The following is a 16,288-nucleotide window of genomic DNA, read 5'->3' as shown; positions in this document are numbered from 1 at the left end:
AATTACAGAAAGAAAAGTTGAAAGTCCGCCAATATCCCTAATTATATTCCCTAGAAGTTACGCATTAAAAATTCAGCCAGGCAGAGTGGCACATTCCTATAGCCCCAGCTATTTGAGAGGCTGAGGCAAGAGGATCCAAAAGTTCAAGGACAGACTGGGTAACATAGTGAGACCCCATCTCAAAACAACAACAACCACCACAACAAAATTTGGAGTGTCTCTAATTGTATTCATTCACATTCTTCATTCATATTGTTGGGAGGAAATGTACTCATTCAAAAACTTTTCCCCTACCAACTTAGAGTCAGTGGTTGGGGGCCTGTGAATGTAACTGACAGTAGGTAAGATTAACGAGAGAAAAGACAAAGTGTGTTTATAAGCTCCAGAGCCTTGAGATGAATTGGCTTCCAGAACAGCCAAAGATACCCCCTTAATACGGGGAAAAGGAGGGAGGAGGAGGCGCTTTTATGGAAGAACAAATGGAAGATATGACAGTTTCAGATAAAATGTGTTAAACAGTTAGTAATTCCAATGATAATGCTAAGTTTCTTTTCTGGCTCTAAACTTCCCAAAGAAGGGATTTGTGGCAGCTGTATTTTTCAGGAGGTCCTGCTTACATCAGCAAAAGAAGATTAGATAAAGCTTCTTTCTCCAGCTTCTTTTTGTTCAGATGTTTTTAGCTTAAAATAATCTTTATGCTACCGAGGTGCATTTTGGATCTTACATATCCAATAAAACTTAAGCTCTCATTTAATAAATAACACTAAATAACAGTGCTGGGAACCGTTCAAGCTGTTTGGAATATATCAATGTACAAACTATCAAGGTTTGTACTATGAAAATTTGTATCAATGTACACATTTTTTTAGAAGTCTTGTCTTTTTTTAAATGCCTAGCATTTTAATGAATAAAAAATCATATAAATAAATAAAATAAATAAATAATTTTTAAAATGCCGAGCATTTTAATAAATAATTAACATGAGTATGAAAACCTCTTACTTGCAAACAATTAGAATATGAAATCATTTTTATACAAAGAGATCTTCAGTTGGAAGAAAATCCACAAGGTGTCTTTAAAGAAGTGTCTTCTCCAGGTTTTGCACACATGTCAGATAAACACCTAACAAAGAAACATGAAAGGCTAAAAATTTTGAAATTGTGTTTTTTTAGCAGGATGTTTTACAGACATGGGCTTTTACATTTTTTATTATATTTGATGAAAAATGTTCCTGGTCATAAAGAAGTCCCAGGAGCCGTGAGCAGGCCTCCTTTGGAGGAGGACTGTGGTAGAACAGAACAGGTCGGGAAGGCAAGAGTCTGATTCTTTCTTGTATGGCCTTGCCCAAGTCCCACCCCTTCCTCAGCTTGTTTCCTCAGCTGCAAAATGGAGATGAAGGCTACTATCCTTTTAGGTATTGTGATTCATTCTGCATAGGACATAAAAGTCTTCAATGAGATTTTTCATGTAAAGCATTCAGAAAAGTTATCTTTGCTATTACTTCAAGTTATTTACTCATACATGCTAATTGATAATGCATGAAGTGTAGTGTAGGCTTAAGGGATTGTTATCTTTATACTGTGGGACAAATTCCTTGATCTATCTGGAATCTCTAAGATACTGGATGGTTCCTGCCTTCAAGGTCAAACTGAGAGTGAATCACTTCAAAAGAAGAAAATCAGTGTCGAATAAATGCTGTGGGCTGGCCTAGAAAAGCAAGAATCAAGAGCCACCTCAGCCAGTCAGTCTCAGGGGATCCAGCAGCTGCTGCAGGCCAAGACACAGCCACTGAGAAGGTGTCCAAGTCTGAGCAAAAGACATAGAGGCTGAAGCAGGCCAAGGGGGCTGCTGAGGCTGAAACTGAACAGCACCGCCTGTGGAGGGAGAAAGAGTTCAAGACCAAGGAAGCTGCAGCCCTGGAATCTCACAGTGGCCGTGGCACTCAAGTGGCACAAGAGGCTCAGAAGAAGAGGACCAGCCTCCAGAACTACTTCCAGCAGAACGGGGGTGAAGGCTTGGCTAGCCTCTTGGCTTTTGTCTGTGACACTTGGACAGAAATCCATGAAAACTACTGCATAAATGAAGAAGAGTGGGAGAAAGAAGCGCCTGTACCATGGATTGGCATTTTAGATGCCCTTGAAGAATATGAAGCTCGAGTTATATTCTTATGAAAAGGTATTACATGATTTCTGCATATTATGTAGCAAGTCCCTTCACTTCTCAGAGAATATAAAATCTAACTTCTTTGTACAGACTTAGAACTTATCTATAGATTTTCTTTTTACATCGTATTTCCTAGAAATTTAATGGGTATATGTCATCTGTTTTCCCATGCCTTTTAGCTCGTGTAACAAATACATCAATGTATCAATGTTGACTTTTTCTTTCTTTCATCTAGTAAAAAAAAGTTATTTGAAGAAAGAAAGAGATTAATCATTTTTTTCCCTGTAGCGTTTTCTTGAATGTCAGGATTCTAACTATGAAAAAGTAGTAAATAGTTATTTGTAATCTGTGTGAAGCAGCAGCTACCCTTAAATTAGTCCTTTCCTGCTAATGGTTAGAATAATGAATACTAGTATAACTGTTTGGGCTGCTTTTAGTTTCTCTTAATTAAAATTACTAGATGGTAGAATTCAAGAACTTGTTACATGTTATTACTCGGTGTACTGATAATCATCTAAAAGTAACACTTTGTCATGCAAAAAAAAAAAAAAAAAAAAAAGAAAGAATTTCCTAAATGTCCATGGACAGATGAATGGATACAGAAAATGTGGTTTGTACATACAGTGGAATACAATTCGGCCTTAAAAAAGAAGACAGTTTTGCAATTACAATCAAAAGGCATCTTAGGGACAGCTGGGCCACCTCTACTCTGTACAGGAATCTCTAGCCATCTCCTTTGGCCTCTGGTGGAATACTTGCAGACTGGGGTACTCCGGGTCATGGGGGCTGCTGTGAGCCAGGGAGTGGGAATGACCTCAGCCAACAGGCAAGCACAGGACCGTCCAGGGGCCAAGGAGCCCCAGCTGATTGTTGCCGATGGGGAATGTGATCCCAGGCTTGCCCAAACATTTTATAGTAGCCCCACCAAAAAATTTTAAAAATCTGCATTTGTATGGAAGATTGCCCACATTTTAAATGTTGGCCCACATTTATACAACATTGTGAGGTTCAAACAACACCTGTTGCCAAATTAGAGTCCCATTTTCAATGTCTGCCCTGGAGGTAAAGGGCACTGGTTCTAGACTTATATGACTTGAATTCAAATCCTACTTCTGACACTTTCTGGCCAATTATTAATCACTCACTGCCTCAGTTTTCTCTTTCATAAAGTAGGGTTTATCATAGTTCTACCTCATGAGAATTGTTGTGAGGACTGAATAAAATATTATGAAATTTAGACTAGAAAGAGCTGAACACAGTGCCTGGCACACAGTAAGTGTTCAATACATGTCAGTTCTTATGATTTATTTATTAATGTATTTATTTGAGACAGGCTCTGACTCTGTTGTCCAGGCTGGAGTGCAGTAGTTCAATCTCAGTTCACTGCAGCCTCGACCTCCTGGGCTCAAGCAATCCTCCCACCCCAGCCTCCCAAGTAGCTGGGACTATAGACATGGGCCACCATGCCTGGCTTCTTTTTTTCTTTTTTTTTTTTTGGTAGAAATGGGGTTTCACCATGTTGCCCAGGCTGGTCTCAAAATTCCTGAACTCAAGCAATCTGCCTGCCTTGGCCTCTCGAAGTGCTGGGATCACAGGCATGTGCCAGAGTGCACAGCAAGTTCTTACAATTATTGTTTGATAAGCTGTGTCAATCCCTTCGGCTGAACACCAGCAAATCTGTCTAATTAGGTACATGTAAGAATGGGGTTGTCCTTGAGGCTTAGATGAGTGAATACTTGTAAAGCTTTAGAATGGTCCCTGGAATACAGTAAGTGTTCAGCAAATGCTGATTGTCATGACTGCCCTCTACCGTCTGGCTAATTCTTTTTTTTTTTTTTAAGATGAATCTTGCTCGTCGCCCAGGCTGGAGTGGCACGATCTCGGCTCACTGCAACCTCTGCCCCCCCATGTTCAAGTGATTCTCCTGTCTTGGTCTCCCGAATAGCTGGGATTACAGGCACATGCCACCACGTCTGGCTAATTGTTGTATTTTTAGTAGAGACAGGGTTTCCCCATTTTGGCCAGGCTGGTCTGGAACTCCTGACCTCAGGTGATCCACCCGCCTCGGCCTCCCGAAGTGCCAGGATTACAGGTGTGAGCCAGTGCATCCGGCCCATTCTGGCTGATTCTTGATAGCCCTCAGAAAAGATCAGCAGGAACACTGCACTCTCCTTTCTACTCACATGTCAGGCAGACCATGGCGAGGCGAATGGACAGATCCAGAGGCAGTGCCCAGCGTGTTGACACCCGGGAGATGGCAAAGGGGATGATGATTTCCGCAGGGACGTAGAACTGCAGGGCATAGGTGCACAGGATGCCGGCAATGTAGAGAAGCTTGACAGACTGGTACAGCCTGCAGGACAAACCACAGCGCTGCTCTCCACGGCCACTGTGTTCTGACACTGGCCTCCTTGGAACATTAACCTCTGACCTTGGGACAATGACTTGGGCTTTTGTTTTCCTTTCTGAAAATGACTGAGAGGGACTTTCTAAGAGTCAGGAGGGAGTCACAGCAGGGCATGCAGTGAAAATAGAGGGAAGCTTTCCTGATTCCATGGAAACAATTGAAAGGGTCATTTCTAAATGAAATAAAAATCATCCTGAGCTTGAGTATATATTGCATCTTCGCAAATCACTACCATCTGATGCTCAATCTTACGTTTTAGAAAAGAGAGGCTCAGGCCAGATACTTTGCCCGGGGAGACACAGATGATAAGTGGCTAAGACCAAAAGCCCTGGATCTAAAAGACTCTAGTCTTTTGTGATCTGTCAGTCCTTAGGAATTCTCTGGATTCCCCAAAGCTCTTGGCACATAACTGTTGTCTCTAGTTGGTTGAGAGAACTGCAGAATCCCAAATCCTTGGAGGAAGAGACAGTGTATAAATAGGGCTATGTGGAAGTTAGGGGGAGTCAGGGTGGAATACAAGGAGAAACAGGGTTACTTGCTGGCCTCAAGCTAGGGGCAGAGAGTGTGTGAGGCTTCAGGGATACTGAGTTCTATCTCAGTTTTTTTCTTTTTGATCTATTGAGATGTGACTATTTTCCTTCAGTCCACTAATGTAGATGCATTTCCATGTTTAATAAATGTGTGTGTGACACTGGGCATAGTGGATCATGCCTGTAATCCCAGCACTTTGGGAGGCCGAGAGGAGTGGATGACCTGAGGTCAGGAGTTTGAGACCAGTCTGACCAACATGGCAAAACCCTGCCACTACCAAAAATACAAAAATTACCCAGGTGTGGTGGTGCACAACTGTGATCCCAGCTACTCGGGAGGCTGAGGCAGGAGAATCTCTTGAACCTGGGAGGTAGCGGTTGCAGTGAGCCGAGATTGCGCCACTGCACTCCAGCCTGGGTGACAGAGTGAGACTCTGTCTCAAAAATCAATCAATCAATCAATCAATCAATCAATAAGTGTGCTTGTGTGTTTAGCCCATTCCTTAAAAAGGCTAACTTCCACATTGCTGTGTTTCTTGCTCACGCTAGTCCTGCTGCCTGGGCACCCTCTTTACTTCATTTCCATCTGTTCAAATCCATCCAAGTTTTTGAAATTCCCCTCTTCTGAGCAGGTACCACAGCCAGATGCTTTTAGACACAGCCCAACTTAATCCTCATGACAACTCCGGTTTATAAATGAGGCAACTGAGGTTCAGAGAGGTGAAGTAAATCATCCACTACCACAAGCTAGTAGGTGGTGCAACTGGAACTTGGACTCAGGTGTACCAGAATGGCCCATGTTTGGAGAGAGTTGACCTGCTGGACAATGAGTTTCCCTGTTGTCTCCTTCCAATGTGCTTTCTTTCCTTGGAAATCCCCAAGGCCTGTTTGCTACTCTGGAGAGCTTCTTTTTCTATGTTATAGTTTGTGTCCATACACTATTATCTGTCCCTCCACCATTACCACCGAATCAGGAGCCGATGAAGACAGGGAAGCTCCAAGGTCATAGTCTACTCACATCAGTGCCGCTTGGCATCTGCTTATAATTGGCATGCAATAAATGCTTGATGAGTGACTTTATCATCTTGGGAAAGGAGCCCCATTTAGGCAAATTAGGGCTCCAAGTGACTGTGACTCTCTGCTTGAGAAGACCCAAATGTCCTTTAATTAATGACATTACCTGGTGTGGGAGAAAATCTTGCACAGTGGGATGTGGGTTCACGTGTCTGTTCAATATGGCACTGTTGAAGTCTGTGGGGCTGCTAGCTATTGCATGAATTGGGTATGTTAGAATACAAAACTTTTACAGATTCCAGTGGTCTTCCTAAATTGTTTTGCTTGTTTTTTTTGAGACAGAGTCTCTGCCACCCAGGCTGGAGTGCTGTGGTGCCATCTTGGCTCACTGCAACCTCCACCTCCCAGGTTCAAGCGATTCTCCTGCCTCCGCCTCCTGAGTAGCTGGGACTGTAGGTGTGTGCCACCATGTCTAGCTAATTTATTTATTCATTTCTTTTTTTGAGATGGAGTTTCGCTCTTGTTGCCCAGGCTGGAATTCAATGGCACCATCTCAGTTCACTGCAACCTCTGCCTCCCAGGTTTAAGCGATTCTCCTGCTCAGCCTCCTGAGTAGCTGGGATTACAGGTGCCCACCACCATGCCTGGCTACTTTTGTATTTTTAGTAGAGATGAGGTTTTGCCATGTTGACCAGGCTGGTCTTGAACTCCTGACCTCAGCTGTTGAACTCCTGACCTCAGGTGATCCACCCACCCTGCCTCCCAAAATGCTGGGATTACAGGCGTGAGCCACCACGCCTGGCCTGTTTGTTTTTAAGAGATAGGGTCTCACTGTGTCACTCAGGCTGGAGTGGAGTGCAGTGGTGCGATGACAGCCTTCTGTAACCTCAAACTCCTGGGCTCAAGTGATCTTCCTACCTCAGCATCCCAAATAGCTGCGACTACAGGTATGAGATATCACGCTTAGCTAAGTTATGGTAATTTTTTTGTAGAAGTGGGGTCTTACCATGTTGCCCAGGCTGGCCCAGTTGGTTTTTGTTTTCCATTTTTTTATTTGGTTACTCTGACTTGGGGAATGTGAACCATTGGCTGTGGCAAACAAGACTATGGGAAGTGTGGCCACCCCCGACTCCTCTCTCTCTTTCCATCTCCCAGTGCCCCTCCCTTCTCTCCTTAGGAGACCAAGGCCTCTCACTTTTGTCCTCTCTTCTTAAGTCACGTCCTCCTTCAAACTAAGATGTCAAGGCTTAACTCAATTTGGGAGGCTGTTGTTGAAGGAGGAACTCCCAGGACAGAGAATCTGGAGACCATGGTTCCAATGACAATTCTGCCTCTTCTGTGGGAGGCTCTCTAGACCTCGGTTTCCCAGCTGTGGAAGGGAGGAGGAAGTGACCTACAAGTTTCCACTCATCCCTGAGTCCCCGCCACCTGACAGCCCATGAAGATACCAGCAGTTAGGCAGGTTAAGGCTTATGCTGGCCTTAATGTCATCTCCAAACCGCAGGTAGCCCAGAGTCCCGATGCTGATGTACAGGGAAGTGACGATGGACATTCCCAAAGACAGGATGGCTGGGAAGTGGCGGGCATTTTTCATCTTGTTTTCCAGAGGCAGAACCTACAGAAACATCACAATGTAAGAAGGAGAAAGAAGGAAAAAGAGAAATAAGAACATAAAGAAAAATGGCATCCTACTTCTGGATGTCTACCCCAAAGAACTGAAAGCAGGGCCTCAAAGAGATATTTGTATATTTATGTGCATAGTAGCATTATTCACAATAGCCAAAAGGTGGAAGCAACTCCAAGGGTCTAGCAACAGAAAATGGATACACAAAACGTGGTGTATCAATGCTATGGAATGTTATGTAGCCCTGAAAAAGAAGGAAGTTTTGTCTCATGCTACCCCACGGATGGATCTTGAGGATATTATGCTGAGTGAAATAAGCCAGTCACAAAAAGACAAGGACTGGCTGATTCCACTTATATGAGGTACCTGGAGTAGGTAGGTCCAAAGAGGCAGAATGCTAGTTGGGAAGGACTGGCATGAGGAGGGTATGGGGAGTTATTGTTTAATGGGTACAGAGTTTCAGTTTTGCAAGCTGAAGAGTTCTGCAGATGAAAGGCAGTGATGGTTGTGCAATAATCTGAATTTACTTAACATATACGTATACTCGAAAATGGTTAAGATGAGTAAATGTTATGTTAGGTGTGTTTGACCACAGTTAAAGAAAAAAAGGAAATAAAAGAGGAGGAAAAAAGGTAGGAAGATGAGGGTAAGGAGGAGGAAGGCGATAAAAAGAAAGGCCTGGAGTCACCTGATGAGCCCCAGACCCTTAAGAGCTGGAAGGGCCCTGAGATTTTATCCAGACCAAAGATCTCAACACTGGGTCAGCTAGATCTGGCCAGCAGATGCATTTTGTTTTGACAGCACAGTCTTTCATAATTGAATATGAATGCCTTTAGGCACAATGTTCTTTTCCCATTCACCAGGCCCTCCTCCCCTCACCCTCACCCACCAGTGAATTATACCTGCTTTCCAAAGGCATTTGTGTTGGAAACTCCTAATTCCAGTGCAGACTCCCCCCACCCAACTCCATCACTGTACAGTGGGGAGTCTGAGACTCCAGGAACAAAGGGCGCTGGTGGCAGCTGGGACCAGACAGTGCTTCCTGGTCCTGCCAGCAATGCATTTCCCCACACCCCAGGTTCTCACTTTTCTGTTCTCAGAATCCTTCTTCCCCTAAATGCATACCTGGTTCTAAGAGAATCCAAGTTGAGGCCAGTCTGCCTCTTGGCAGTTGGGCATTTGAAGATCTCTTCTGTCTTTGAAACCAATCTTCCTGTCTCTCATCCCATAATTTCCTCCTCAGACTCTTACTGTCCAAGAGACCACCGCTACCTTCTCCTACTCCTTGTTTAGGCTGTGTGCTAAGCACTCTCTACATGCACTATTTAGCTAATCTGTTTTCTTATCTGAAAACGGGCTCAAATGAATTCTGTTTTGTTTTGTTTTTTTTGTTTTTCTTTTTTGGAGAGTCTCACTCTGTTGCCCAGGCTGGAGTGCAGTAGTACAATCACAGTTCACTGCAACCTCTGCGTCCCGAGCTCAAGAGATCCCTCTCATCTCAGCCTCCTGAGTAGCTGGAACTACAGGCACATGCTGCCATGCCTGGCTAATTTTTGTATCTTTTTGTAGAGACGGGCTTTTGCATGTTGCCCACACTGGTCTTGAACTCTTGGGCTCAAGCGATCCTCCCACATCGGCCTCCCAAAGTGCTGGGATTACAGGCGAGAGACATCACACCTGGCCGAATTTTGCAAATTTTGTGGAGAATTACACAAGCACCATAATGGCATGTCAAAGGCTTAGTAAATATTGGCAGTGGTTATTTTTTAATACTGTAAAGACCGTAACTCTATGAAGTTGGTACCTCCATAATTCTTGTTTTACAGATGAGGAAAACAAGGCTCTGAAAGTGAGATAACTTATCCCAAGTTGCAGAACCAGAAAGTGTCAGATTCAGGTTGTAGACCAGCGCTGTTATCCAAAGTCCAAGTACCTGCTTCTACTCCTATAGCAATGGGTATATTTGTTACTAAGGAATTTAGCATCTTTTCCCTTATACGGTTGAATTCTTTTCTGTTGTACATGCAGACTTCCAGCCCTGACATTCCCTAACCTTCCCTCTATTCCAGGCATTTGGAAGATGCTTGAGGGCAGTGTCAGGCTGGGTCATCCCTGTGCCTTTCCACTTTCTTCTGGATTAGGTCTAGTTGCAGCAGGTGCTCAGGAGGATGTTTGACGATTATACAATAATTGTATGGAGAGCAGACAATCCAACCTGAGCTCTTGTACCCTGCAACACAATTTCGTTGCATATATTCTCAAGGCCAAAAATGATCTTTCCACAAGGCCTGCTCAGACTAGGTAGCTGGCTTCCTCTCTCTCTCTCTCTCTCTCTCTGTCTCACTGTCTCTCTCTCTCTCTCCACAATCAATCAGTCAAAGAGATAAATGGCTGTTGACAGTGAGTGGGAAGGTCCCTGGACTGAGAGTCAGATGTACTAGGCTTTAATCACATCTGCACAGTTCCTAGCTGGTGACCTAACTGAAGTCCCTTTCACTCTCTGGGGCTGTCCCTCTTCTGTAAAATTGGAGACTGGGCCAGAAGAGTTCTTCTTAAGATAATTTCAACTAATACTAAGAATCACCAGCACATAGTAGGCATTCAAGAAATACTTACTGAACAAACATTGTCATCATTTTATAGTTGGAGTGTTAGAGTCCAGAGAGTAGCCCCGGCCAAACCAAGATTCCAGCACATTCTGCCTCCAAAGTCACTTGCTCAACCACTGCACTCTGCTTCTGTCCATGACTACTCCAAATTCTAAAAACAAAGTGCTTCCAGTTCCATCTAGATGAAGTAAGCACACTTCACAATATCTCTTTCACTAATTATGGCTAAAAATCCTGGACGAAATACATAAAGCAATTGTGCACAGGTTCTGAAGAGTAAATAGTAGCAGGCAGAATGGGGAGGGAAATCAAAAAGAAAAAACAACTGTCGTGGTGGTGAGTTTCCTGATTTTTTTTCTTCCCATATGTCCCAGTTTAACCTCAAGGGACACCCAAATCTTAGAACTATGTGGTGTATACAGACAGAAAATAACGCCAAGAGAAACTTCTTTTTGGCCAGATGACTTAGAATAGGGTCCCCTGTGGGATGAAAAGCATGGAGAGAAACTCTATTTTTCTGTTTCTTTGTTTTATCTCCAGGCCGAGACCTCAAGGCAAGTCCCAGTCACTAAGCAGCATTCTGGTATATCAGTGGCTGTAGTGGTCACACAGGCACCCAAAAATCTGAGATAAAAATCCTCTCTACACAGTAGTACTAGGAAAATGGGCTTTAAGAGTCTGAAGAGTGTGGGAAATCAGGACTGGCTACATAATTTATGGGCCCCAGTACAAAATGAAAATGCAGGGTTCCTTGGTGAAAGATGGTTCCAGCAGAGCGTTAGTAAGTGCGAGATCCTTCTGAAAGTTGGACCTTATGTGGCTGCATGATTCACCTGCTCATGAAACTGACTCTGGAAAGAATCACTGTTACGCTTTTTCTTTCTCTTTTCACTCATTGCTCATCCCCAGAGGCAGACCTGGTCACAGGAAGTACGTGACAGTGTAGGAGGCTAAAATCCTGGCTTTCTAGCCAGAGGATGGGAAAAAGAAGCCACTGCGAGCTGGCGAGTGTTCAGGAAAGCACAGAGGAGAGAAAACTGGAAAAAGCAATCTCCTAAAATCTGTGAATAATATTCTGGGCCCAGCCCTGAGCTGTACATGTGTGGAGCTGATGAAGGCATCAAAGCAAAGGCTTTGAGAACTGAACTACTGTGTAGAGTCCTGTCTGCCGATTGGCACTAGGTGGCACATGAGCAGGGTAGAGCCAAATATCACTTTACGGGCTTTGAAAACTAATTGGATATTGGAATCATGGCCCACAGAAGGTGAGCAAGGACTTATGATCTGAATCTAACTAGGTAGATGGTTTGCTAAAACCAAAAATCAACATTCTGAAGAGGATTTTAACAGGATCCTGAGTCTCCTAAAATAATATTCACAATGCATAGGATACAGTTTCAAATTATTCAACCTACAAAGAACAAGAAAAATCTCACCAATTTTCAAGAGAAAAGACAACAGATGCCCACCTTAAGATGACTCAAACGTTGGGAATATTAGGCAAAGACTTTAAAGCAGGTAATATAATCATACTTCAAAAAGTAAGGGAGAATGCTATTAAAATAAATGCACAGATACAAGTTCTTAGCAAAGTAGAAGCAATGTAAAAGAAACAAATGGAGATATTATAACTGGAAAATAAAATAATAAAAATTTAAATACCTCACCGTAGGAGCCTGATAGCAGAATGTAGATAACAGAAAACAGAGTCGATAAATTTGAGGATAAACAGGAATGACAGAATCTGAACAACAAAGAGCAGAAAGATTTTTTAAAAAAATGAACAGAGCCTCAGAAACCTGTGGGATATGCAGTTGACTCTTGAACAACATGGGTTTGAACTGTGCAGGTCCTCAAATAAGTGGATATTTTCAACCAAATGCATATTAAAACTACAGTATTCATGGGCTGCAAAACCTGTATGTATGGAGGGCTGACTTTTCACATACTCAGGCTCTGCAGGGCCACCTGCAGGACTTGAGTAGGTGCAGATTGGTTACACACCGGGTGTGTGTGTTTAGGGGAGGGGGGAGCAGGGCCCTGTAACCAATCTCCTGTATATACTAAGGGATGACTATATATCAAAAAGTCTAACATTCAGGTTATTGGGATCTCTGATGGAGAAGAAAAAGAGATTGGTGAAGAAAAAAAAATCTGAAAAAAATAATGGCTGAAGTTAGGTAAATTAGGTAAAAGACAAACTTTTACAGATTCAAGAAATCTTGTACAGGGCAAACTCAAAGAAACTACATTAAATATAATACAGTATAATGGCTGATTAAAAAAGATTTTTAAAAATTATAAAAGCAAGAGAAAAACACATAGGAGAACAATGATTCAAACAATTGCAGATTTCTCATCAGAAACCACTGAGGACAAAAAGAAAGGAAATCATATTTTCAAAATGATGGAGAAAAATTGTCCACCTAGAATTCCATATCGTGAAAAAATATCCTCTAGGACTAAAGGCAAAAATAAAGACAATCTCAGATCAAGAAAATGAAGATAATTTGTCACTAGCAGACTGCTTTAAAAGAAATGTTAATGAAGGTTCTTCATGCTGAAGGCAAATGATGCCAGAAGGAAATACGATTTCAAGAATAAAGAAAGAGCAATAGAAACGGTAAATATCTGAGTAGATATAACAGCCTATTTTTTCCTAGTAAGTTTATTACAAGGACTATGTATGACTATTGAAAGCAAAAATGATAACATTGTTGGTGTTTCAGTGTGTTTAGATACATATGGCAATACAACATAAAGGGGAAAGTGCCCTATACGATTGTAAAATGTTGACAGTTTACTAGCAGTGATAAAATATTAATTATCTCAAAGTAAACTGTGAAAACATATATTATAGTACCTAGATAAACTACTAAAAGTACTATAGAAAAAGATATAGTCAAAAAGTCAATAGGCCAATTAAAGTGGAATACTATAGAACTATAGTAATCAAAACTGTGTGGTTCTGGCATAATGGTAGACTTATGATCTTATAGACCAATGGAATAGAATTGAGAGTACAGAAATAAACCTATACATCGACGGTCAATTGATTTTTGACAAGGGTGTCAAAACTATACAACATGGAAAGAGTAAATAGTCTTTTCAACAAATTGTGCTGGGACAACTGGATAACCACATATGAAAACATGAAGTTTGACCCTTACCTCATTACCACATACCAAAATTAACTCAAAATGGATCAAAGACCTACATGTAAGAGCTAAAACCATAAAACTCTTAGAAGAAAACTCTAAGGTAAGTCTCCATGACCTATGATTTCGTTTGTTCTTTCTTTCTTTCTTTTTTAAAGACAGGGTCTTGCTCTGTCACCCCAGCTGGAATGCAGTGGTGCAATCATAGCTCACGGCAGCCTTGAACTCCTGGGCTCAAGTGATTCTCCCACTCGGTTTCCTGAGCAGCTGGGACTACAGGTGTGTGCCATTACACCCAGCTAATTCTTAAATTGTTTTTGCAGAGACAGGGTCTCTGTATGTTGCCCAGGCTGGTCTCAAACTCCTGCCCTCAAGTGATCCTTCTGCCTTGGCCTCCTAAAGTACTGGATTAAAGGTGTGAGCCACTACATCTAGCCATGAACCTAGATTTTGCAATAGATTCTTAGACATAACACACAAAGTACAACCAGAAAGAAAGAGGATGAATTGGACTTTATAAAAATTAAAAACTTTTGTGCATCACAGTTCACTGTCAAGAAAGTGAGAAGCCAGGTGTGATGGACTATGGTCACGCAACTATAATCCCCACTACCTGGGAGGCTGAGGCAGGTGGTTTACTTGAGTCCAGGGATTAAAAACCAGCTTGAGCAACATAGCAAGATCCCATCTCTCTCTCTCTCTCTCTCTCTCTCTCTCTCTCTTTTTTTTTTTTTTAATGGGACAGCGTCTTGCTCTGTTGCCCAGGCTGGAGTGCAGTGGCGCGATCTTAGCTCACTGCAACTTCCACCTGCTGGGTTCAAGCGATTCTCCTGCCTTAGCCTCCTGAGTAGCTGGGATTACAGGTGCATGCTACCATGCCCAGCTAATTTTTGTATTTTTAGTAGAGATGGGATTTTACTATGTTAGCCAGACTGGCTCCTGACCTCAAGTGATCCGCCCGCCTCGGCCTCCCAAAGTGCTGGGATTACAGACGTGAACCACTGCACCCGGCCCCATCTCATTTTTAAGAGGAAAAAATTTAAAAGGAAAAAAGAAGGGAGAAGACAAGAATAAGAAAAAATATTTGCAAATCATTTTTCTGATAAGGATTTAGTATCTAGAATAAACAAAGAACTCTTAAAATTCAACAACAAAAAGACAAACAACCTAATTAAAAATAAGCAAAGGACTTGACGTTTCTCCAAAGAAGATGTACAAATTGCCAACAAGCAAATGAAAAGATGTTCAATGTCAAACACTTGTACACAAATGCTTACAGCAGTATCATTCATGATTGTCAAAAACTAGAAACAACCCAAATGTTCTTTGACAGGTGCGTTGATAAGCTGTGGTACTGCCCAGACAGTGGACGCTCTGCAATAGAAAGCAAGGTGTTATTGATGTGTGCAACAGCATGGATGAATTTAAAATGCATTAGGCTAAGAGAAAGAAGCCAGTCTCAATCTCATACATACTGTATGATCTCATATATGTGACACTTTGGAAAAGAGAAGACAGTACAGGCAGAGAACAGAAGGATAATTGTTCTGTATCCTGATTTTGGTGCATTTATTCCTCTACGTGCTTCTCTAAACTTACAGGAATGTACACCAAAAAAGTGAATGTTACTGTATGTACACTAAAAGTAATTTTTAAAATATATAAACAACACTAACTTTCCACAAGTGTGGAAGTAGAGACTATAGACTGTAAATACACAGAAGTTTCCAGGTTAAAACTCCATTATGTTTAATCAAATCTTTTAAATTGGACACCATGGTTCATCTTGATTTTAAAAGATTAGGAAACTCATGTCGATAGATGTTTAATAGGCATGTGGGGACAAAAATAAAACTGTCTCCTGACTGCCTCTCTGTTGTAATCAACTTTTCTCTTGCTGGTGACAACTGTCCCAAGTGAGGTCAGAGGTTACTTTCTCCCATGGGCATTTTCTAGCAGGCCCAAAACAATGGCCAGCGGGACACAGAAACCCAGAGCTCCCAGCTCCTTTCCAGAAGGTCACTCAAAAGCACTAGGGATAAGGCCACCTCAATTCAAACCTTACCACACCAATGCTTTCAAAAGAAAAAATGGCTGTTCCGAAGAAGAGAGGGTAGGTCTTCCAGCTTGCTACCAGTGGCAACCGGCTGGGGTCTGGGATTTCCTAAAGGAGAGAGAAACGCTATGAGATAGTCACTCTTAAAGCACATTTGAGCTCCTTTAAGAGAAGGATAATCTGAAATGAGACCTGATTTTTTTAAATTGAGTATCAAGAAGTTTAGAGAACTTCAAATACATGTAGGCCACGATCAAAGTTGATTTCAACACTGCACAATACCAAAGAGCCAGAGGACGGTATTGTCAAAGCACTGAAGGAATAGTATCTCATAGAGGGAAGTTTGGTTTATCAAAAACCTCCAAAAAGGCTGGGTGCGGTGGCTTACACCTGTAATCCCAGCACTTTGGGAGGCTGAGGCAGGCAGATCACTAGGTCAGGAGTTCAAGACCAGCCTGGCCAACATGGTGAAACCCCGTCTCTACTAAAAATACAAAAATTAGCCGGGCATGGTGGTGGGTGGCTGTAGTCCCAGCTATTCGGCAGGCTGAGGCAGGAGAATGGTGTGAACCTGGGAGGCAGAGCTTGCAGTGAGCTGAGATTGCACCATTGCACTCTAGCCTGGGCGAAAAAGCGAAACTCCATCTCAAAAACAAAACAACAAAACAAAAAAATCCTCCAAAAGAAAATCTTACACACCACAGATTAGCACCGAACGCGCCCACGA

General features: G+C 42.3%; 1 protein-coding gene across 1 annotated transcript in view; it reads right to left on the bottom strand.

Annotated features, from left to right (window-relative positions):
• SLC36A2 (solute carrier family 36 (proton/amino acid symporter), member 2) overlaps positions 1 to 16,288 on the bottom strand; it is a gene marked incomplete at its 3' end in the record, with an annotated part of 39,602 nt that overhangs the window by 2,022 nt on the left and 21,292 nt on the right. Inside the window, exons 7-9 of the mRNA XM_011985407.1 lie at positions 15,571 to 15,669; positions 7,563 to 7,729; positions 4,343 to 4,516 (exon numbers count right to left, since the gene is read on the bottom strand). Of these exons, the coding sequence (XP_011840797.1) occupies positions 4,343 to 4,516; positions 7,563 to 7,729; positions 15,571 to 15,669 (440 nt within the window). The remainder of the gene's footprint in view (positions 1 to 4,342; positions 4,517 to 7,562; positions 7,730 to 15,570; positions 15,670 to 16,288) is intronic.

This window comes from Mandrillus leucophaeus, unplaced genomic scaffold, assembly GCF_000951045.1.
Source record: "Mandrillus leucophaeus isolate KB7577 unplaced genomic scaffold, Mleu.le_1.0 Scaffold282, whole genome shotgun sequence".
Taxonomy (NCBI): domain Eukaryota; kingdom Metazoa; phylum Chordata; class Mammalia; order Primates; family Cercopithecidae; genus Mandrillus; species Mandrillus leucophaeus.
The sequence above is the reverse complement of the archived record's forward strand: the minus strand, read 5'-3'. Positions and strand labels throughout refer to the sequence as shown.